This window comes from Myotis myotis, unplaced genomic scaffold, assembly GCF_014108235.1.
Source record: "Myotis myotis isolate mMyoMyo1 unplaced genomic scaffold, mMyoMyo1.p scaffold_m19_p_42, whole genome shotgun sequence".
In the NCBI taxonomy this organism is placed as follows: Eukaryota; Metazoa; Chordata; class Mammalia; order Chiroptera; family Vespertilionidae; genus Myotis; species Myotis myotis.
Window position 1 is genome coordinate 1,475,796 of NW_023416349.1, and position 20,925 is coordinate 1,496,720.

Genomic DNA, 20,925 nt, shown 5'->3' on the forward strand with positions numbered 1-20,925 from the left:
TGGTGTGGAGATGATTGTAGTGGTGATGATGGTGGTGATGGCGACGATGATGATCATGGTGATGGTGTTGATGGTGGTGGAGATGATTGCAGTGGTGATGATGGTGTGGAGATGATTGTAGTGGTGACGATGGTGGTGATGGCGATGATGATGATCATGGGGATGGTGGCGATGATGGTGTGGAGATGATTGTAGTGGTGACGATGGTGGCGATGATGGTCTTGAAGATGATCATGATGGTGATGGCCATGATGAGAACAGTGATGTTGATGGAGATGGTCATGACGTGATAACAGTGCTGACAAAGCCCCCCGAGGGCAGACATCCTCTCTTATTTACGGATATAAACAAGGGAGCCGGCCACAGACTGCACACCTTGCGAGGGTCTGTTGAATGCATGAGTGCATCAGTTACAACAATGACTGATGCCCGTCGGACACCTCCCATGGCTCTGTGTTCAGGACTTTGCTTGTGTGATCTTTCTTTTTACAGAGGGAGGAAGAGAGAGAGAGAAACGGTGAGATACATCATCGGTTGCCTCATGTACACACCCCGATGGGGGATTGAACCTGCAACCTAGGCACATGCCCTGACGGGGAATCGCACCCACGCCTTCTGGCGCACGGGACGCCGCTCCAAGCATCGGGGCCCAGGCGTGTGAGGTCACCTCACCTTCACGATCACACACTGTTCCCGCGGCTCAGCAGAGAGGCGTGAACGTGGGAGAAGGTGCCTGAGTGCCTGGGCTCGAGTCCTCCTGGGTGTGAACCTCAGCCGGTTGCTCAACCTCTGGGTCGGCGCCTCCCCCGGTGTACCAGGGGGTGACCTCGGGTTCCTGTGACGGGGAGGTGATGAGTGGATGCGAGTGTGAGAGCCCTCAGCTCAGGGCTGGCGCTGGGTGCGTGCTCATCATGTGATGGTATCGCCGTATTTACCCCCATGTCGCAGCTCAGGTCACGGGGAACGTGGGTACCCAGGCTGGTCTGACTCAGGGCCGTCGCTCGTAAGATAGCCGGCGCCCAAGGTCAGCTCCCCAGGGTTCAAGGCCACGTTCTGGCCCTGCTCCTGTGTGCCTGACGCAGCCTGTGCCCTCAGTCCCTCCGTCCTCCGACAGCCCTTCGAAGGAGGGAGGGACTCGGTCCCCACTTCAGGAGGCAACAGAGAGGGTGAGCTCCTGCCTCAGGCCACACAGCAGAGCGGGAGCTCAGCCCCAAGGGCAGGGGTCCTCAAACTTTTTAAACGGGGGCCAGTTCACTGTCCCTCAGACCGTTGGAGGGCCGGACTATCGTTTAAAAAAAAAACAACTATGAACAAATTCCTATGCACACTGCACAGATCTTATTTTGAAGTAAAAAAACAAAACGGGAACAAATACAATCTTTGTATTTGCATGTGGCCCGCGGGCCATAGTTTGAGGACCCCTGCCCAAGGGCGTGAATTCCCTGCTGGGACTCTGGCCTGGGTTTCCAGGGATGGACTTCCCAGCCATCCCCTCTCTGGGTGGCCCCTGGCCCTCCCCGGACCTCAGCTCAGTGTCCTGGTCCCCGGCTTGGGAGGCCCCCACCCCTGGCCCGGCTCCCACAGCCTCAGGCAGCAACCTGTGGCCTGTTTCTCCACTCGCCGCCGGTCCGAGCCTGGCTCACAGGTCTTGGAAGGTCAGGGAGCTGGCGCCCCTGTAGCCCTGCAAAGGCCAACGGGGTCCAGTTACACGCTGGGGGGGGGGGGCACTGTCTGGGGGTCCTGATAGATGGACTGTCCGCCCCGCCAACAGGCGAAGGAGCACGCAGTGGGTTCCTGTTTCCCGGGCCTCACTAAGCCCTGAGACTTAAATAACTGCTGACCTGCAGGCCGGGGGGCCGCTCCTGCCCGCGTTCCCCTCGCCCTCCTGGGTCCTCAGGGCTTCCAGGATGCAGCCCAGCTGGGGAACTAAAGGTCTCCTTTCCTGTCTCCGGGGGAGCCGGCGAGCCCTGGCTCCTGGTCACCCCAGACGGCCCCGCCCGGGGGGATGCGGGCTCCAGGCCCCTCTCCAGGAGCCGGGGTCGCCGAGGCTGGTGGGCACTCAGGCCCCAGGTCCCCCGCCCCTGGCACCCTCTGCCCGCCCCGAGGAGCGGCGCTCAATTAGCCGGTCACTCTATCCCTGCTTGGCCAGGCGGCTAAGCCCGAACATCTGGCCCCCGGGCCCGCGGCCAGGCTGGTCGCCAGCCCCCACTGCTGCTGGCTCTGACCCGGACACCTCCCACGGGACAGCTGAGCCCGGCCGTGCCCGCCAGCTCGCAACAAGCTGAGAACAGTAGCCGCGCAGGCCCCGCGAGCCGTGGGCAGATGCAGAGAAGGCACCCAGGAGCAGAGGGCGTGCCCCTCACCGGAGACCCAGAGCCACGGCGGGCGACCTGACCTCCCCACAGGAAAGCCCGAAGAGCCCTGGCTGGTGTGGCCCAGTGGATAGAGCACCGGCCTGAGGATGGAAGGGTCCCAGGTTCGATTCCGGTCAAGGGCACAGCCCCAGGTTGCGAACTTGATCCCCAGTGTGGGGGCGTGCAGGAGGCAGCCGATCCATGATTCTCTCATCATTGATGTTTCTCTCTCTCTCTCCCTCCCTCTCTGAAGTAAGAAAACCCTGAAGAATCAGGTGGACCCGAGGCCCATGTCACTGACAGTTGAGCTAAGACGTGGGCCCAGAGCTCCGCACCGTGTTCTCCCAGCTCCCTGCGCCCAAGGGCAACCCGGCGGCCAGGAGCGAGGGCCTCCCAGACCCACTGGGTCAGGCGTTGCCTGTGAACAACGTGGGTGGGCAGTCGCGGGGGCTGCTGATGTCACTCGCGTGACCGCACCACGCTGCACCCTGTGAGCTGCCGGCAAAGAGAGTGTCTACAGGGGCCCGCCCTCCGGTTCCCCCCAAACCCTCCCCCGCAAGCAGGGGCTGCTGCGGGTTTGGCATCGCCTGATGTTCTGGCTTTTGATTTTGTGTTTTGTATGAAGCCTAGGCCCGTGTGCGCTGGTGGCCGGGTTCCTGGCCTCCGCCCTCTGGCAGGTGCCCGGTCCGCGATCCCCACGCCCTTGAGGATCAGCCAGCGACAGCTGCGCTCAACAACAAATATTTATGTACATATGGAGAGAGACAGAGACGGAGAGAGACGGAGGAGACGGAGGAGACGGAGAGGGGAGAAGGGAAACACTTTTTATCTTTTATTTTTTTAAATACATTTTTATTGATTTCAGAGAGGAAGGGAGAGGGAGAGAGAGAGAAACATTGATGTGAGAGAAACCCATCAATTGTTTGCCTCTAGACATTGAACCTGAAATCCAGGTACGTGCCCTTAATCGGGAATCCAACCTGAAACCCTTTCGTGCACAGGCCGACTCTCCGACGCTCTAACCGCTGATCCACACCAGCCGGGGCCTACAATTCAGTGTTGTTTTTTTTAAACCCTTGACCAGAATCGAACCTGGGACCCTGCAGTCCGCAGGCTGACGCTCTATCCACCAAGCCAAACCGGCCAGGGCCAATTCAGTGGTTTTTAATATCTTCTGAGAATTGTGCAACATTCATCACAATTTAATTTTATAACTTCTCCACCCCATCACCATCCCTATCACCACCCCCAAAGAGAAAACCTGTACCCATTAGCCATCGCTCCCCATCTCCCCTTCCCTCCTCCATTTCCCCCTCCACCCCCACCCTCACCCCGCCTCAGTCACTAATCTCTCCCTATGGATTTGCCTGTTCTGGACCTTTCACATACATAAGTGGGGTCCTGCAACAGACTGTCTCCTGTGACTGGCTTCTTCCATTTCGAGGTTCGTCCGTGCTGCAGCGCATGGCAGGGCTTCCTTTTCATGGGGGAGTACTGTTCCATTGCTCGGGGGGGACCCCACTTTGTGTACCCACCCATTTATTGATGGGCATTTGGGTTGTTTCCAATGTTCGGCTACTGTGAATAATGAGAACGTTCACGTGGATGTACGTTTTCGTTTCCGGTGGGCAGGCGCCTAGGAGCGGAATTGCTGGGCCACATGGGAACTGTGTCCTGCGTGCAGGGGCAGTGACGCTGTCTTCCCCAGCGGCTGCCCTGTTTCCCACTCCACCAGCTTGTTCACGTCCTCGCCAACATGCACCATCGTCTGCCTTTCTCCCCTTACAGCTTAAAAAAAAATTTCCCCATCACCATTTATGCCCTCTATGCCCTTCTGCCTCCACACATACCCCCCTCCCCCCCTCCCCCCCGGACTCCATCGTTGGCCTTTTGGTGATGACCCTTCAGTGGGTCTGAAGGCTTCGCAGCCCCATTCTCTGACTTTTTTTTTTTTTTAATATATTTTATTGATTTTTTACAGAGAGGAAGGGAGAGAGAGAGAGAGTCAGAAACATCGATGAGAGAGAAACATGGATCAGCCGCCTCCTGCACATCCCCCACCAGGGATGTGCCCGCAACCCAGGTACATGCCCTTGACCGGAATCAAACCTGGGACCCTTCAGTCCGCAGGCCGACGCTCCATCCACTGAGCCACACCGGCTTCAGTCCCATTCTCTGTCTTCATTTAGGTGCCCCCATCCAGTCTCCTCCAAGGGCGGTGTGACCACCTCACCAACACACAGACACATGCTTACACGACTCGCACGCACGTGTGCCCACACGCACTCCTCAGTTACACTCATACTCCCACCCACATGCTCACACTCACTCTCACATTCTCACACACAAATGCACACGCGCGCTCACACTCATAGCCTCCCATTCACACCCTCACACGCTCGCATTCTCATATGCACACGTGCACGCTCACTCACACTTACACACTCACCCTCTCATACGCTCACACACAAATGCACACTCAGGCTCATACTCTCACTTCCACACTCACCGCAGACTCACACTGTCACACAAACACGCGAACACACTTGTGGTAACACACACTCGTACTCACACTCCCAGCCTCCCCACCCCCGCACAGGGCCCCTTCACCCACTGATGGCAACAGGACGTCCCTGCCATTTAAGAGCTAAGGCCATGCCCAGCCGGCGTGGCTCAGTGGTTGAGCATCGGCCTCTGAACCAGGAGGTCACGGTTTGAATCCCGGCCAGGGCACATGCCCGGGCTGTGGGCTCGATCCCCAGTGTGGGGCGTGCAGGAGGCAGCCGATCCATGATTCTCTCTCATCAGGATGTTTCTCTCCCTCTTCCTTCCTCTCTGAAATCAATATATATATATATATATATATATATATATTTTTTTTTTAAATAGCTGAGCCCTGGACAGGAGCCAGCCCGGGGTCAAGTCCCATCTCTGCCCTGCCCTTCCGCAGGCACAGGTGGGCATCATGGCAGCACTGGGCTGTCACTGTGTGTCCCCCCCCCCCCCCTCGGGGCTCAGGCTTGGAGACTCTGCTTCCTGGGCACTAAGTATTACAATCAGTGTCAGGTGTCACTTAATCAACGAATATTTAATTAGCATTGCACCCCCTCCCCCCCAGGTCTCTCCTGGGCATCTCTGTCCTCCCCTGCCCCTGGGCCATCCCAGTCATTGTCACCTCCCAGTTAAGCCTCAGCTGCTGCTCCCAATTAACACCGTCTGCAGCCACCTCTGCCCCCTGCCCTCTGCACTCGTTCCGCCCAGCCGCACCCGCTTCAGAGGCGCCTCTGGCTCTTGGGGACACATTCTTGGCCCAATTGCTCAGGCTATTTCGGATCTATTTCAGATTCACGGATAAGGCGGCAGGAGGCCCCGATCATGCTCTTCCGCAATGCACCCCCCAGGACCCCTCCTCCAGGAAGCTCACCGGGGTTGCCCGGGACAGGGGCTTGTGTCCCCAGTCCTCGGAATTGAACCTGGATTCAAAGGGCCCTTGGGGTCACTCACTCCACCCATGTTGTCCCCCCCCCCTCGCCCCATGATGCCTCGTGGGCACAGCAGGGGCACTGGGCGTGTGGACGGGCCAGGAGAGAGTGACACCGGATCCAGCTCTAGTTGTAGCCTCGCGCTGGGCTGGCGGCCAAGGAGGGCGCGGAGAGGAAGACAGAGTGTTTGCAAACAGGGCGGCTGCCAAGGGGGCTGGTGCGAGGGGAGGTGTGAAGGGGCAGGGGCCCAGCTGGTGACTGGCGGTGGCGCCTGCCCGCTGACCCCCCCCCCCCCCCCCAGCACACAGGCGCTCAAGGCCTCGGGGACACAGGGATCTCATGGCCACAGAGTGAACGCACCACAGCTTCCATGCTGGCCCCTCTCGCTTGCTCACACACACGCACACGCACACACAGGCTCAGGGGCTGGTGCACACGCAGGTTCACGGGAATACACGCTCCAGCCCACTCCCACTCCTGTCGTGACAGCGGACACCTAGGAGCTCCCGGTAACCCGTCTCCTTGCACACACAGGCGGGCAGGAACAGGCCCACGGAGCCGGGCCCACACCCGCACCCAGAGCCAGTTCACACACACCCAGCTGTGGGCGCTTGCCCTTCACCCATCTGTCTGCCTGTCTTTCTCTTTCTGTCTTTTTCTTTCTCTTTTGTCTATGTCTGCATCTATCTTTCTCTTTCTCTTTCTGTCTCTGCATCTGTCTTTCTCTTTCTCTTTCTGTCTCTGTCTATCTGTCTCCCTTCCCCTCTCTCCCTGCTGCACATGTTCTCTCCTGTTCGAACACACACACACACACACGTGCAGTGTCCTCCACTCCCCTGAGCTGACAGACCAACAGCCTCACGGAGCCCAGGGGCCAGGTGGACTTTATTTGCAGGGAGGGACTGGGGTGCAAGGAGAAGGCGCTTCACCAAGAGGGCGCCCCCCAGCACAGGGAGGAGGGGAGGGGCCCAGGAGTGAGGGAGACCCAGGGGGAGCAGCGTGTGAGGGAGGACAGGCCAGGGCATAGCCACAGGGGTCCCCTCACTCCACAGGCCTCTGCCCCCTGCTCCGGCCAGGGTGGCCCGGCCGCAGCTGCCTGGGACCCACGGAGCACAGGACAGGCCGGGGCCCGCCTCCAGCAGCTCAGGCCCCAGCAGGGCGCAGCGCAACTGGGCAGCTGGCGGGGACTGGGTGTCACAGAGCACAGGGGGGTGGTGATGCCAGGCTGGGGCCCCCTGCAGTGCTGCCTGGGAGGGTGGGGGGCGGTGCGGCCCCAGGACCCAGATGGAAGCATTTCAGGTCCCCAGGAGGTGAGGGGAGGAGCCAAGGGCACCGCAGGCAGAGGAGGCAGCAAGTGCAAAGGCCCTGGGGTCGATGGAGGCAGGTGTGCACACACACAGGGAGCCCGGAGAGCCCGCAGGACAAGGCAGGGAGGTGGAGGACAGAACCGGCCGGTGATGAGACAGACGCAGAGAGGCAGAGGGGCAGCCAAAAGCCACCACAGGAGCCCCAGGATGTGGGACCGGGTGTCCCCGCGTCTCCGGGGCAAGTGGGGGCCAGGCTGCCCCTCACTCTCCGCCCCCCTCCTCCCCTTCCCCCAGCGCCTCCGCCTCCGCCTCCCCCTCCCGCTGCCTCCAGGACCGGCCCAGGTAGCGGTGCACGGAGCTCACCGGACTCCGCTTCCGGGGCTGGGGGTCCAGCAGCCCCCACAGCAGGGCGTCGGCGGCGGGCGCCAGGCCCACCCAGGGCTGCGGCCGGTCGGCGGGCTGGCCCGAGGCCTGCCAGGCCAGGAAGTCCTCGAAGAAGGGGTCGGCCTCGGCCCGGGGCTGGTCCCAGGGGAAGTAGCCGGTGAGCAGGCAGAAGAGCAGGACGCCCAGCGCCCAGGCGTCCAGCGCGGGCTGGATGGGCAGCCCGTCGGGCAGCGGCGGCGGCGCGCACAGCTCGGGCGCCGTGTAGGGCAGCGGCGGCCCGCGCAGGCGGAGCAGCGTCCCGCGGGGCCGCGTGTGGCCGAAGTCGGCGAGCTGCACCCGCCGGCAGTCGGGGTCGCGCACCAGCACGTTCTCGGGCTTGACGTCCCGGTACACGAGGCCGCGCGCGTGGATGTGGTCCAGGGCCGAGGCCAGCTGCGCCGCGCAGCGCTGGGCCGCGGGCTGCGGGAGCCCCACCTGCGGGCACGCAGCAAGGTCAGGGGCGAGGTCAGGGTCAGAGGCGGGGGCGGGGTCAGAGGCAGGAGCAGGGGCGGGGTCAGGGTCAGAGGCGGGGGCGGGGTCAGGACAGGGGCGGGGGCGGGGTCAGAGGCAGGAGCAGGGGCGGGGTCAAGGTCAGAGGCAGGAGCAGGGGCGGGGTCAGAGGCAGGGGCGGGGTCAGCAGGGGCAGGGGCGGGGTCAGAGGGAGGAGCAGGGGCGGGGTCAGAGGCAGGGGCGGGGTCAGCAGGGGCAGGGGCGGGGTCAGAGGGAGGAGCAGGGGCGGGGTCAGGACGGGGCGGGGGCGGGGTCAGAGGCAGGAGTAGGGGCGGGGTCAGAGGCAGGGGCGGGGTCAGGGGCGGGGGCGGGGTCAGGACAGGGGCGGGGGCGGGGGCGGGGTCAGAGGCAGGAGCAGGGGCGGGGTCAGAGGCAGGAGCAGGGGTCGGGGCGGGCGCACGGCGGGGTCAGGCTGCAGTCCCTCCCACAGAGGGAAGGGGACCCGGGAGATTCAGCTTCTCTCCCCCTCTCCCCAGGGAGCAGGCCCAGGAGAATCAAGAGTCTCAATTAGGTGAGCCCCTGTGGGACCCCACGAGCCCCTGTGTGACCCCATGAGCCCCCGTGTGACCCCATGAGCCCCAGTGTGACCCCATGAGCCCGTGTGTGACCCCATGAGCCCGTGTGACCGCGTGAGGATCGGTGAGGGCTGCGAATCTGAGGGTGTAGGGGTGGCTCTGTGGGTCACGGAGCCCCAGGAGGACTAGCCGTTCCATGAGACCCGGGGCCGGCCAGGGGCCTGGGCGGGGGGGAGGGAAGGGGGGGCGGTGGAGGCAGTAGCCGCGGGTCCCCCAGGCGCGCAGGGAGCTGCTGGCGCCCACCTTGGGCTGGATGAGGCGGATGAGGTCGCCGTGCAGCACGGGCTCCATCAGGAAGCTGTAGGAGTCGGCGGACTCGATGCCGATGCCGTAGGCGGCCACCACGGCCGGATGCGCGCCCAGCGACAGGCCCACGCAGAACTCGTACAGGAAGCCCCGCAGGGACGTGGAGGCCTTGGGCAGCTGCTTCAGGGCCAGGGGCGTGCCTGGGGCGAGGGCGGAAGGAGGGCGCGGTGGGGTGGGCCCCGCAGCTGGGAGTCCCTTCCTTCTACCACCTCCACCGGCTCCGTCCCGCCTCCCAGCCAAGCCCACCCGAACACACACATGGCCACCGGGCAGTAATAACATGACAGCATTGCCCTGGCCCGTGTTGCTCAGTGGATAGAGCCTCAGCCTGCAGACTGAGGGTGCCGGGTTCGATTCCGATCAAGGGTACATGCCCGGCTTGCGGGCTGGATCCCCGGGGAGGGACGTGCAGGAGGCAGCAAATCCACGGTTCTCTCTCATCACTGATGTTTCTCTCTCTCTCCCTCTCCCTTCCTCTCTGAAATCAGTAAAAACGTATTTTAAAAAATGCAACAGCATTCTGGGGGGTTCCGCTCTGCTCTCCTCAAGTCTGCGGACTTGGAGCCCACGAAGGGACTCCACGAAAACTGAACTCAGAACCTTTGGGGGCCCGGGGGGGGGTCCCCCCCAGAAGCTGGGTGCTGGGCCTCAGATCCCACTAAGGCAGCGGTTCTCAACCTGTGGGTCGCGACCCCTTTGGGGGTCAAACGACCCTTTCACAGGGGTCGCCTAAGACCATCGGAAAACACATATATAATTACATATTGTTTTTGTGATTAATCACTATGCTTTCATTACGTTCAATTTGTTACAATTGAAAATACATCCTGCATATCAGATATTTACATGACGATTCATCACAGTAGCAACATTACAGTTATGAAGTAATGATTTTATGGTTGGGGGTCACCACCACATGAGGAACTGTATTAGAGGGTCGCGGCATTAGGAAGGTTGAGAACCACTGCACTAAGGAATTTCCAGGAATTCCATCCTCCTGGGAGCGGCCCCACGTCCCTAGAACGTGAGCCCTCCGGGACCGCATTCCTTTCTCTCCCATTTTACAGCCGCCACCTGCCAGGCCCAGCGCCCATCTGGAGCTGCCCGGGCCCAGAAGGTCCCGCCTCCCCCATGCGGCTGCCCCTCCCTCCCTCCCCAGCTGCATGCCGCCCCAGCGCCTCCTGTGCCGCTGATCCCGTCCATCTGGGCGCACCGAGCTTTGAGAGTGCGCCCAGGACAGCGACACTCCGTCCCCAGCCCCGCCCGGCCCAGGCGGCCCCCAGGGACATTCAGACACAGACACACACAGAGGGCCGGCCACGGAGGACACAGGCCCAGGAGGGACAGCCGAGCTGACACCGTGACCCCGGACTCCCAGCCCCCAGGAGTGGGTGAGAAGACAGGGTGTCCCAAGGAAATAATACACACCGCCCTGGCCCGTGCTGCTCAGTGGATAGAGCGCCGGCCTGTGGACTGAAGGGTCCCTCCCGGGTTCGATTCTGGTCAAGGGCACCTGCCCGGGTTGTGGGCTCGATCCCCAGTAGGGGGCGTGCAGGAGGCAGCCATCCATGATTCTCTCTCATCATTGATGTTTCTCTCTCCCTCTCCCTTCCTCTCTGAAGAAGAAGAAAAAAGGCAGCGTTTATTAACATACACCTCATTGTCAAGACTGAGCTGGCAGCCGTTAATGTGTGACGACATCTTGCGGACATTTCTTTGGGACGCCCTGCCCCTGGTCCTGGGTGTGGCAGCCCCAGGACTCCCTCCTTGAAGGGGAGGCTCACAGACTCCTGCCTGGGTCCCCTGCACCACCCGGATGGGCCCAGCCCCCAGGGGAGCTCCGAGGGGGAGTCCTGACTGACATGGATTCTGAGCTCCATCCACAGTGTCCTGCTCCGTGGGGAGGACGGTGTGTGTGCGCGTGTGCGTGCATGTGTGTGTCTGCTCAGTGTCCGCACACTGAGCAGAAAGACACCAGATTGCTGGGTGCCTGGCACACGGCCTGGCTCCGAACCATCCCCACGGTGACCGATAAGCTGGCTGCATGCTGGGCCCCAAGGGGGCACCTCTCTGCACCCCGTTGTCCTGGCAACCACAGCACTGCCAGGCTCACAGCGGACTTCCCGACAGCGCACACAGCCTGGAGGGCACGGGAACCTTGATTCAGGTCTGCAGGCTCCACAGCCAGCTGGCCGCCCCTGGGCCTGGCCGCCCCCAACCCTGCCCCCCGCCCCCGCCCCCGCCTCTGTCCCCAGGCCCCTACCTTTCTGTCGGTGGGTGACCAGCAGGACCCGGCCGAAGCGGCCCTGGCCCAGGGGACGCACTTCCTGGTACAGCTCCTCCACCTCCGCTCGGACCAGGGTCTGGGCGCTCAGGGTCATCATGTCCTCCAGGGCCAAGGCCGCCTCCTGGCCCTGCCGCAGCTCCTCCAGCGTGAGGCCCCCCAGGTCGTCCGCGGCCTCAGCTCCGTTCTCGGGGGTCCCCGCCTCCACCTGCTCCTCATCGGACTGTTTCCCGGGCATGTCTGCGGCCAGAGCACCAGGCTGACCCAGGGCCAGACCAGGGTCCGAGGGAGGAGGAGCTGGGGGCCTGGGCTCCTGGGTCTGATGGAGGAGGGGCTGGGGGCCTGGACTCCTGGGTCTGAGGGAGGAGGGGCTGGGGGGCTGGACTCCTGGGTCTGAGGGAGGAGGAAGGCTGGGGCCTGGACTCCTGGGTCTGAGGGAGGAGGAGGGCTGGGGGCCTGGGCTCCTGGGTCTGAGGGAGGAGGGTCGGGCACTTTGGTGACTCAGTCTCCCTCATCAGTAAAGGCATTGAGGAGCCAGAAAGTAGTTGAGAGTTGGGGTGAGGTCAAGTCTAAGATCACAGGTGTCCCTCGCCCCCGCCCCCACAGTCACCCAGTGGCCCACGGGTGAAAGATGAACCAGATAACTCGAGACACCCCCATGTTGTTTCCAAAGCAAACAGATTGGGCCCTGGGGGTGGGTGAGCAGCTTCAGGCTCCTAAGCACAAACAGGTGTTCTCTGTCCCTGCGGGCCGGCGGGGCACGGGGCCCCAGATGCGAGGCAGGACCTGGGAGCAGCCCCAGGCCCCCAGCCTCCTCCCTCAGACCCAGGAGCCCAGGCCCCCAGCCCCTCCTCCCTCAGACCCAGGAGCCCAAGCCCCCAGCCTCCTCCCTCAGACCCAGGAGTCCAGGCCCCCAGCCTCCTCCCTCAGACCCAGGAGTCCAGGCCCCCAGCCTCCTCCCTCAGACCCAGGAGCCCAGGCCCCCAGCTCCTCCTCCCTCAGACCCAGGAGCCCAGGCCCCCAGCCCCTCCTCCCTCAGACCCAGGAGCCCAGGCCCCCAGCCTCCTCCCTCAGACCCTGCAGTCAGGGTCCCGGTCCATCTCTCCTGGAACCTATACAACTCACACGTCTTGGGATCCCCAGACTCTGGCCCTAACCCTCAACCACTCCACAACCCTAAGGTCCAGTCCTGCTCTCCTTTGGGATCCGGGACCCGGGACTCTGGCCACCTGCCCGGCTTCACTCTCAGGTGCCACCCACCTCAGGCCTTTCAACTCTTGCCTCCTGCTGACCCGGGTCCCGACTCCGGACCTCACCTTCTCCAAGGCTGGCCTGACCCTTGGGCTGCCCGCTGTGGTCAGTGTCCAGCACTTAGAGCCCAGGCCAGCGGAGGCCTGCCCAGGAGCGAGGCCCCGCCCCCACATAGGGTCCTAAGCCCCGCCCATGGCCCCGCCCCCTCCATCCCACTAGGGATGGAGCGCCCTCGTGTGTTGACTCCCAGAACTGGCTGTGGAGGAACAAATGTCCCACACCCAGACCCCCAGCTCCTCCTCCCTCAGACCCAGGAGTCCAGGCCCCAGCCTCCTCCCTGGGACCCAGGATCGGGACCACCTGTAGAGGGTGAGGTCATTTCTCTGTGGATCCCCTGCCCTCACCCCAGCTGCCCATCAGCGGGGCAGACGCAAGTGTCGGGTGAGGGTGTCCCCGGGACAAGACACTGGGGTCCTGTGGGAGAGGATGAGACAACGGATTCCAGACCGATGCGGTGAGGGATGAGCTCAGACTTGGGACCGAGGGGCAGCAGGTGGTGGACAACTGGGAAGAGGGGCCGGCGGGGAGGGCGTCGCCCTGGGGAGAAGCCGGCGGGGACCCGGGTCTCACTCAGCGAGGAAGCCGGATGCCTGGGCCAGGCACCCAGCCCTCAGGTCGCCGGCCAGAGGACAGGTGTGAACACAATGCTTTTATTTTTTATTTTTTAAAATGTATTTTATTGATTTTTTACAGAGAGGAAGGGAGAGGGATAGAGAGTTAGAAACATCGATGAGAGAGAAACATCCATCAGCTGCCTCTTGCACACCCCCCAATGGGGATGTGCCCACAACCCAGGTACATGCCCTTGGCCGGAATCGAACCCGGGACCCTTCAGTCCGCAGGCCGATGCTCCATCCACTGAGCCACACCGGTCAGGGCCGAACGCAATGCTTTCAGAATAAACTTTTGTTCCAGAATGTTAGATTTGGGGGACAGTTGCAAAGATGGTGCTGAGCGCTCCTGGGTCCCCTCACCCAGGGCCTCCCCGCTCAGCTCAGTGTCTCCCGGCCGATGGCCCACGGTGCACGACGCCCCATGTTTCCCCCAACAACCCCCTTCTGCCCCAGGGGTCAACCCAGGACACCACGTTGCTGTGCAAAGTGAACCCACTCTTTTTTTTTTTAAATCTATTTTTATTGATTTCAGTGAGGAAGGGAAAGAGAGAAGCATCAGTGATGAGAGAGCATCATGGATCGGCTGCCTCCTGCACGCCCCACACTGGGATTCGAGCCCGCAACCCGGGCCTGCGCCCTGACCGGAATCGAACCCTGACCTCCTGGTTCCTAGGTCAACACTCAACCACTGAGCCACACCGGCCGGGCTGACCTCAGGCAGGACAGAGTCCCCCAGCCCCCCTGCCTGACCCTGAGCCACGACCACTCGATCTGATCCAGTCCGTGGGGCCAAGAGGGCGGAGGCGGGGGCATCTGGGCGACTCCCAGGGAGGACACAGGAAGCCCTGTGCGCGCCTGCGTGTGCGTGCACGTGAGTTCCTGCGTGCACGTGCGCCTGCGCCTGCGTGCACGTGTGTGCGTGGTGCGTGCGCCTGCGTGCACGTGTGTGCGTGGTGCGTGCGCCTGCGTGCACGTGTGTGCGTGGTGCGTGCGCCTGCGTGCGTGCACAGATACAGGTCCTCGGGGCCTGCGTGGCTCCCTCAGGGTCAGGAGCCCAGGGACACGGAGAGGCGGCGCAGGCTGCGGTTCCCAGTGGCGTCGGGTCCTGAAAGCCCAGGTTTGGTGCCGGGGTCGGTGGGAGCCGTGCGAGGTTTTAGAGGAGAGGAGCGCCCGCACAGGAAGGCCACGTCCCCACATCCGGCGAGGCCCACAGTGCGGATGCGGATCCACAGGGGGAGCAGCGCCTTCCTCCATGGAGACGCCATCAGGGCAGAAGGAAGAGGAGGGGAGGGAGCTCGAGGGAGGAGGGGCTGGGGGCCTGGACCCCCGGGTCTGAGGGAGGAGGGGCTGGACCCCGGGTCTGAGGGAGGAGGGGCTGGGGGCCTGGACTCCTGGGTCTGAGGGAGGAGGGGCTGGACCCCCGGGTCTGAGGGAGGAGGGCTGGGGGCCTGGACCCCTGGGTCTGAGGGAGGAGGGGCTGGGGCCTGGACTCCTGGGTCTGAGGGAGGAGGGGCTGGGGGCCTGGACTCCTGGTTCAGAGGGAGGAGGGACTGGGGGCCTGGACTCCTGGTTCAGAGGGAGGAGGGACTGGGGGCCTGGACTCCTGGTTCAGAGGGAGGAGGGACTGGGGGCCTGGGCTCCTGGGTCTGAGGGAGGAGGGGCTGGGGGCCTGGGCTCCTGGGTCTGAGGGAGGAGGGACTGGGGGCCTGGACTCCTGGGTCTGAGGGAGGAGGGGCTGGGGGCCTGGGCTCCTGGGTCTGAGGGAGGAGGGGCTGGGGGCCTGGGCTCCTGGGTCCTCGTGTGGGGAGGGGGAGGGGGTAGTGCGGCCACATCCGGCCTCCGGAAGGGAGAGACCTGATGGGCCGCGTCTGTCCTTCGGGAGCAGCTGTCTCTCCATCCAGGTGGCCGTGGAGGCTGCGGGAGGGGCCTCTGGCTCGGGCCCGGCCACCTGCTCAGTCACCTGGTCCGGGAGTTCCCCCATCTGTCCCCACCCTCACGCTGCCCGGGTCCCCCTCCTCCTCCTCCTCTGTCCACTCCTCCAAGCTGGATCCCTCCTCTTCCTCCTCCCCATCCTCCCCAGAGATGCTCCCCGAGCCCCCAGGCCCCCCACTGTCCCCCTCCAGCCCCCAGTCGTCCCCCAGGAAGTTCAGGACCGCCAGTGGGGGGCTCCTGGTCTCGGGGTCCAGGTCCAGCAGGCCCTGGAGCAGAGCCAGAGCCGGGGGCGCAAACCGGTCCCAGGGGCGGGGCGGTCGAGGCGGCTGGGGCCGGGTGGTCAGCCAGCCGGCAAAGGCCTCGAACTGGGGGTCCGGGGCCAGCGCCACGTCCCAGGGGAAGCAGGCCGTGGCGGCGCAGAAGAGGAGCACCCCCAGGCCCCAGGAGTCCAGGGATGGCCGCAGGGGCAGGGTGTCGGGGGGCAGCAGAAGGCAGAGCTCGGGCGGGGCGGAGGGCAGCGGCCCCGGGGGCGCCGGGGTCGGACTGCCCTCCGGCCGGGTCAGGCCCAGGTCCCCGAGGGCCACGCGGCTGCAGGCGGCGTCGAAGACCAGCACGTTGTCCGGCTTCACGTCGGCGTGCACCAGCCCCCGGCTGTGGAGGAAGTCCAGGGCCCCGGCCAGCTGGGCCATCACCCGCTTCACCAGCAGCTCGGGGAGGCCCTGGGGTCAAGGGGAGAGGGTGAAGGTCAGGGGGCCTTGGTTCCTTCATTTTTTTTTTTAATCCTCACCCGAGGATATTTTTCTATTGATTTTTAGAGAGAGTGGGAGAGAGAGGGAAAGACAGAGAGAAACATCGATGTGAGAGAAACACATCGATTGGTTGCCTCCTGCATGAGTCCAGACCAGGGCCCGGGCTGGGGAGGAGCCTGCAACCGACATACGTGCCCTTGACCAGAATCAAACGCAGGACCCTTCCGTCTGCAGGCTGACGCTCTATCCCAGTGATGGCAAACCTATGACACGCGTGTCAGAGGTGACATGCAAACTCATTTTTTTGGTTGATTTTTCTTTGTTAAATGGCATTTAAATATCCTATATAATAAAAGCCTAATATGCAAATTTCCCCCTTGACTGGGAGTTTGACCAGGAGTTCAACTGTTTGCCATGATGTGCACTGATCATCGGGGGTGGCACAGAACATGGCAGATATTGGCAATGCAGTGCTGACAGTGGGCAGCAGTGGAGGCCCTGCCGGGCCCAATGGGCCCCCAATGAGAGCAGGACCACGGTGGGATGGTAGAGCAGGTGAGCGGGCAGCATCAGGCCAATGAGGGTGCCAGTGGGGGCCCGAATGCTCTGCTGATCACTGCACAGATGGTGACCAGTGGCAGCTCTGACACTCCCATTACAGAGAAAGGGCAAATAGCAATATTAAAATATTTCTTTTAATTATTTTCCTTTCAATGTGCACGAATCTGTGCACCAGGCAACTAGTATAAAATAAGTATCAAAAATATACATCTTTGTTTTACTATGGTTACAAATATCAAAAAATTTCTATATGTGACACGGCACCAGAGTTAAGTTAGGGTTTTTCAAAATGCTGACACGCCGAGCTCAAAAGGTTCGCCATCACTGGTCTATCCACTGAGCCAAACTGGCTAAGGCTGGTTCCTTCTGTATTTGGCTCCTTGGGGTTCAAGAATCCAGAACCCCAGACCAGTGGCTACCTCTGGTGTCCCCATAACCTCCCCCCAACACCTTCTCCAGATCATCTTCAACCCCAGCGAGCACCCCCTTCTGTACGGCCATAGACCAAACCCCACATTGAACCGGGAGCTCTTTTAGCTTCCACCAAACGTGCCCCTAACCCTAACACCCGAAACCATCCCTTCCATTTCTTATTCACCTCCTCTGAACGGACTACTCAGATCTCCAGTGAGAACACAAGCCCCACACTCAATTCTGTCCTTAGTCCCATGCTAATTTAGGTCCCATCTCCAACTCAGACCTTGCTCCAAATGTCCACAGTGCCCTTCCTCAGTCAATTGATAAATCCATCCACCCAGCTAGCCAGGCAGCTGGCCAGCAACCCATCTGTCAAACCACTTTTCCACCCAACAGTCTATTCTGCAGTGTTTTCATTCAATGTCCATCCCACCAGACAGTTAGCAATCCAATAATTTATGCAGTTATTTAATATCCAAAATCCATCTCTTCTTTTTTTCATGTACCTCTCCTTCCTTCTACCCACTCTTCCTTCTTGTCTTTCTTCCTCCCGTCCTTCCATATACAATTCCTTCTTTCAGTCCTTCCACCCTTCCTTCCATCCGTCCATCCATCCACCCATCTTCCTTCCATCCACCCACACATCCTTCCTTCCATCCATTCATCCACCCTTCCTATCTTCCTTCCTTCCTTCCTCCCTCCCTCCCTCCCTTCCTTCCTTCCTTCCTTCCTTCCTTCCTTCCTTCCTTCCTTCCTTCCTTCCTTCCTTCCTTCCATCCATCCATCCATCCTTCCACCTACCCTTCCATCCTTCTATCCATTCTTCCATCTTCCTTCCATTCACCCTTCCTTCTTCCCTTCCTTCCACCCTTCCTTCCACCCTTCCTCTCCTCCCATCTACCCTTCCTTCCTTCCTTCCTTCCACGTTTTCTTCTTGCCTTCCTTTCTTCTACTCATCAATTACCCACCCTTCCTGCCTTCCTTCTTTCCATCCATCCATCCATCCATCCATCCATCCATTTATCCATCCTTCCTATCACCCATCCTTTCTTCTTTCCTTCCTTCCTTCCCTCCCTCCTTCTGTTTATTCCAACCCTATCTCAAATCTAAAGCCAATTCCCAAAAAGATGGTCCCACCTTAACCATCATGCTCAAGTCCCCCTAGAATCTCATGGATTCGATCTTTGTAGAGGAAACCTCGATACAGCTCATCTTGGACTCAATCTATAAGCATATCCTCTGCCTCACGCTCCAACCCCATCCATGCTCTTCTCCACACGCATTACCAGTCTATAACAGCTCTAAACTCAGCCCACCCGCTCCACGCATGCCCACACTCCCGATCTCAGTGCTCACCGGTATCCCAGCTCTGTCTCCATCCCCACCGCCGTCATCAGACCTAATCCGCCCTCCGTCCCGACCCCACCTCCCTGCCCCTCCAGGCTTGTGTTTGGATGAATTAGGGTTGGGGTCCGACAAGAAATTGCATTGAGAATTAGGAATCAGGAGGTCGTTTGGGGCCTTTGGGGGGAGCTAAGATGGGCACTGATTTGGGACTCAGGGTTGGAGATAGCAGTGGGCTTTGGGACAAAGTGGCACCTGAGATGAGCAGTCCCAGCCTTTGTCCCCTGCCTGCCTCACCCGCTCTTGCAGCAGCCCGCTGAGATCCCCGTAGGGCGCGTACTCCTGGGTGAAGGCGAAGTGCCGGGGGGTCTGCAGGGGTCCCGCCAGGGTCTGGAGCAAGCCCGGGTGTGAGGAGACGCAGCGGCCCACGCAGAACTCCCTCAGGAAGGTGGATCTCGGGACCGAGTCCCGACGCAGGAGCTTCAGAGCCACAGCCGGACCTGCCGGGGAGAAGGGGCAGAAGGGGACTCAGGGCGCGCCCACCTGGCTGTGTGGTCTCAGGCAAGTTCCTTACCCTCTCTGGGTGGGCTCTGTTCCTCAGAAGATCACAGAGCTCTTAACATCTGGGGAGCCCTGATTGAGAAGGGTCCCACCTGCTCTCCCCGGGATGTCCCCTGTCTCGGGGGCTTCTGAGAACCCTCCTACGGGGAGTCCCAGAGGCTGCCTTCCGGTGGCCGAACTCACCCCCTTGGCGGGGCCGGGCGAGGAGCACTTTGCCGTAGGAGCCCGAGCCAAGCTTTCGGATGAGGCGATACTGGGCCCGCAGATTCCTCACTGGGGTCACCCTGGTGGCTGTCAGCTCCACAAGCCGCTGGAGGGCCGTGGCTGTGTCCTCCTGCCGGTGAGGGACACAGTGGGGAGGGGTGAGCCTGGGACCCACTGAGAGCGCGAGAGGAGGTTGGTGGCCAGCCCCAGGGCTGATGTGGGGGGTCAGGGGATGGGGTCACTGGCCCCAGAAAGGAGGATGAGTCAGGGTGACTCACCAGGCCTCAGGACACCTGTTTTTGTGTCCTGGCAAGGTTAAGGGTGATTGTCTCAGAGACCCCACCCACGGCCAACTGTGGGAGCCCCAAGAAGCCCCCAGCTTCGACTGGGGCTGCATCTTCACCCTCACAACACGCCCCCCCTTCCACTCCACCATCTCTCTCTCTCTCCATCCTCCTCTCTCTCCATCCTCCTCTCTCCCTGTGCTCCCCATTCTTGGCTCCTGAGCGCCTTCCTCTGGGGCCTCGGTCTTGCTGTGTGTCCTTGGGTTTGTATTATTCTGAGTCTCTGATGTTTCTCTGTTTCCCAGGCTCTTCTGTTTCCTTCTCCGTCCCTCTTGCCTGCCTTCTGCCCCTGCCCCTGCTCTCTCTGACTGTTTCTCTCTGCATCTACCTCTTTGTCTCTCTGTCTCTCTCTCTCTTCTTCCCTTGTTTCCATCTCTCACCTCTGGGTCCCCATCCTCCTGGTTCTCGGGGTCCCTGAGCTCCATCTTGGGGTTGCCTGGTGTCATCAGGCCCTTGGGCTGCCCCTCGTCTAGGTTCCTCGAAAGGCGACCGGCCCACTCAACCCACTGCGTGGTCTGGGAGCTCGTCTGAAGGGCTCCGGCCCGGTCTCCCCCTGCGCCTGAGCCCACAGATTCCTCTGAGCTCGCTCTCTACCTCACCCCTCTCCCCTCTTTTAGCCTCCGGGTGTCTGTGGGTCCTGCTCTGTTGACGTCTTTCACTCCTTCTCACCTCTTCTTCCCCTCCCTCACCTCCACACCACCCTCCTGTCTGTCCGGCCCGGGTCCCAGGTCTCGGGTCTCTGGGGTAGGACTCCCTGTCCTGTCTCTGCTGGTCCCTGGCCCCTCTCTCTCGTCCCCGCGCTGTCTCCACTGCTGTCGCCACCGTCTGCGACAGGACGGCCCCCACTCCACTCGGCCCTCCCTCTCTCTGTTTCTCTGGTTTCCCCTCAAGCCGGCTTCCCCGGAGCCGCCTCTCCTGGGAGTCTCGTCTCCCTCCTCCTGTCTTTGTTCCTGACTCTCTCTCTCTCCCTCTGAGTCTTTTGTCCCTCCCTTTTCCTGGGCCTGGGACAGGGGTGTGTGTGACAGCCCGGAGACATCCCGTCCCCCCTCACACCCCTCCCTCACCCCCTCTGACCTGCGGCCCCCCCTCCCTCCCCCTTCCAAACTTAGACCAGCCTGGAGTCTGGGCTCTAGTCCCAGGACAGAGGGGACAAAACACATTGTGAACCCCCGGAGGCCAGGCCTGAGGCTGCGGGAACAGGGGAGACAAACCCCCCCACAGGCCTAACCCGGGGCGCATAGCATAGAGCTCTGTGCATTTGGGTCCCTCTGTGCCTGGCAGTGCTGGCTCCGGAGCCAGGGAGAGCATTCCCAAGGCCCAGCTTCCAGCCTCCTCCCTCAGACCCAGGAGCCCAGGCCCCCAGCCCCTCCTCCCTCAGACCCGGGAGCCCAGGCCCCCAGTCCCTCCTCCCTCAGACCCAGGAGTCCAGGCCCCCAGCCCCTCCTCCCTCAGACCCAGGAGTCAGACCCAGGAGCCCAGGCCCCCAGCCCCTCCTCCCTCAGACCCAGGAGCCCAGGCCCCCAGCCCCTCCTCCCTCAGACCCAGGAGTCCAGGCCCCCAGCCCCTCCTCCCTCAGACCCAGGAGTCCAGGCCCCCAGCCCTCCTCCCTCAGACCCAGGAGCCCAGGCCCCCAGCCCCTCCTCCCTC

At 61.9% G+C, this 20,925-nt stretch overlaps 2 protein-coding genes across 4 annotated transcripts; both read right to left on the minus strand.

Annotated features, from left to right (window-relative positions):
• Positions 1-6,703: 6,703 nt before the first annotated feature.
• SBK2 (SH3 domain binding kinase family member 2) lies at positions 6,704-12,652 on the minus strand. 3 transcript variants are annotated; one of them, XM_036306683.1, is made up of 4 exons: positions 12,502-12,652; positions 11,221-11,481; positions 8,895-9,097; positions 6,704-8,001 (listed from the first exon to the last, which is right to left on the minus strand). In XM_036306683.1, the coding sequence occupies exons 2-4, from the start codon at positions 11,477-11,479 to the stop codon at positions 7,405-7,407; spliced, it is 1,059 nt and encodes a 352-aa protein (XP_036162576.1). In that variant the 5' UTR covers positions 11,480-11,481; positions 12,502-12,652; the 3' UTR covers positions 6,704-7,404. The 3 variants fall into 3 exon arrangements, with proteins under 3 accessions (XP_036162576.1, XP_036162578.1, XP_036162577.1); XM_036306685.1 differs by having other exon boundaries at positions 7,405-8,001; positions 12,558-12,647; XM_036306684.1 differs by having other exon boundaries at positions 7,405-8,001; positions 12,523-12,637.
• A 2,218-nt stretch (positions 12,653-14,870) lies between these two features.
• On the minus strand, positions 14,871-20,102 carry SBK3 (SH3 domain binding kinase family member 3). The gene is made up of 4 exons (XM_036306678.1): positions 19,659-20,102; positions 18,914-19,064; positions 18,467-18,669; positions 14,871-15,817 (listed from the first exon to the last, which is right to left on the minus strand). Exons 1-4 carry the CDS (start codon positions 19,722-19,724, stop codon positions 15,119-15,121), a joined length of 1,119 nt encoding a protein of 372 aa, XP_036162571.1. The 5' UTR covers positions 19,725-20,102; the 3' UTR covers positions 14,871-15,118.
• Positions 20,103-20,925: the final 823 nt, after the last annotated feature.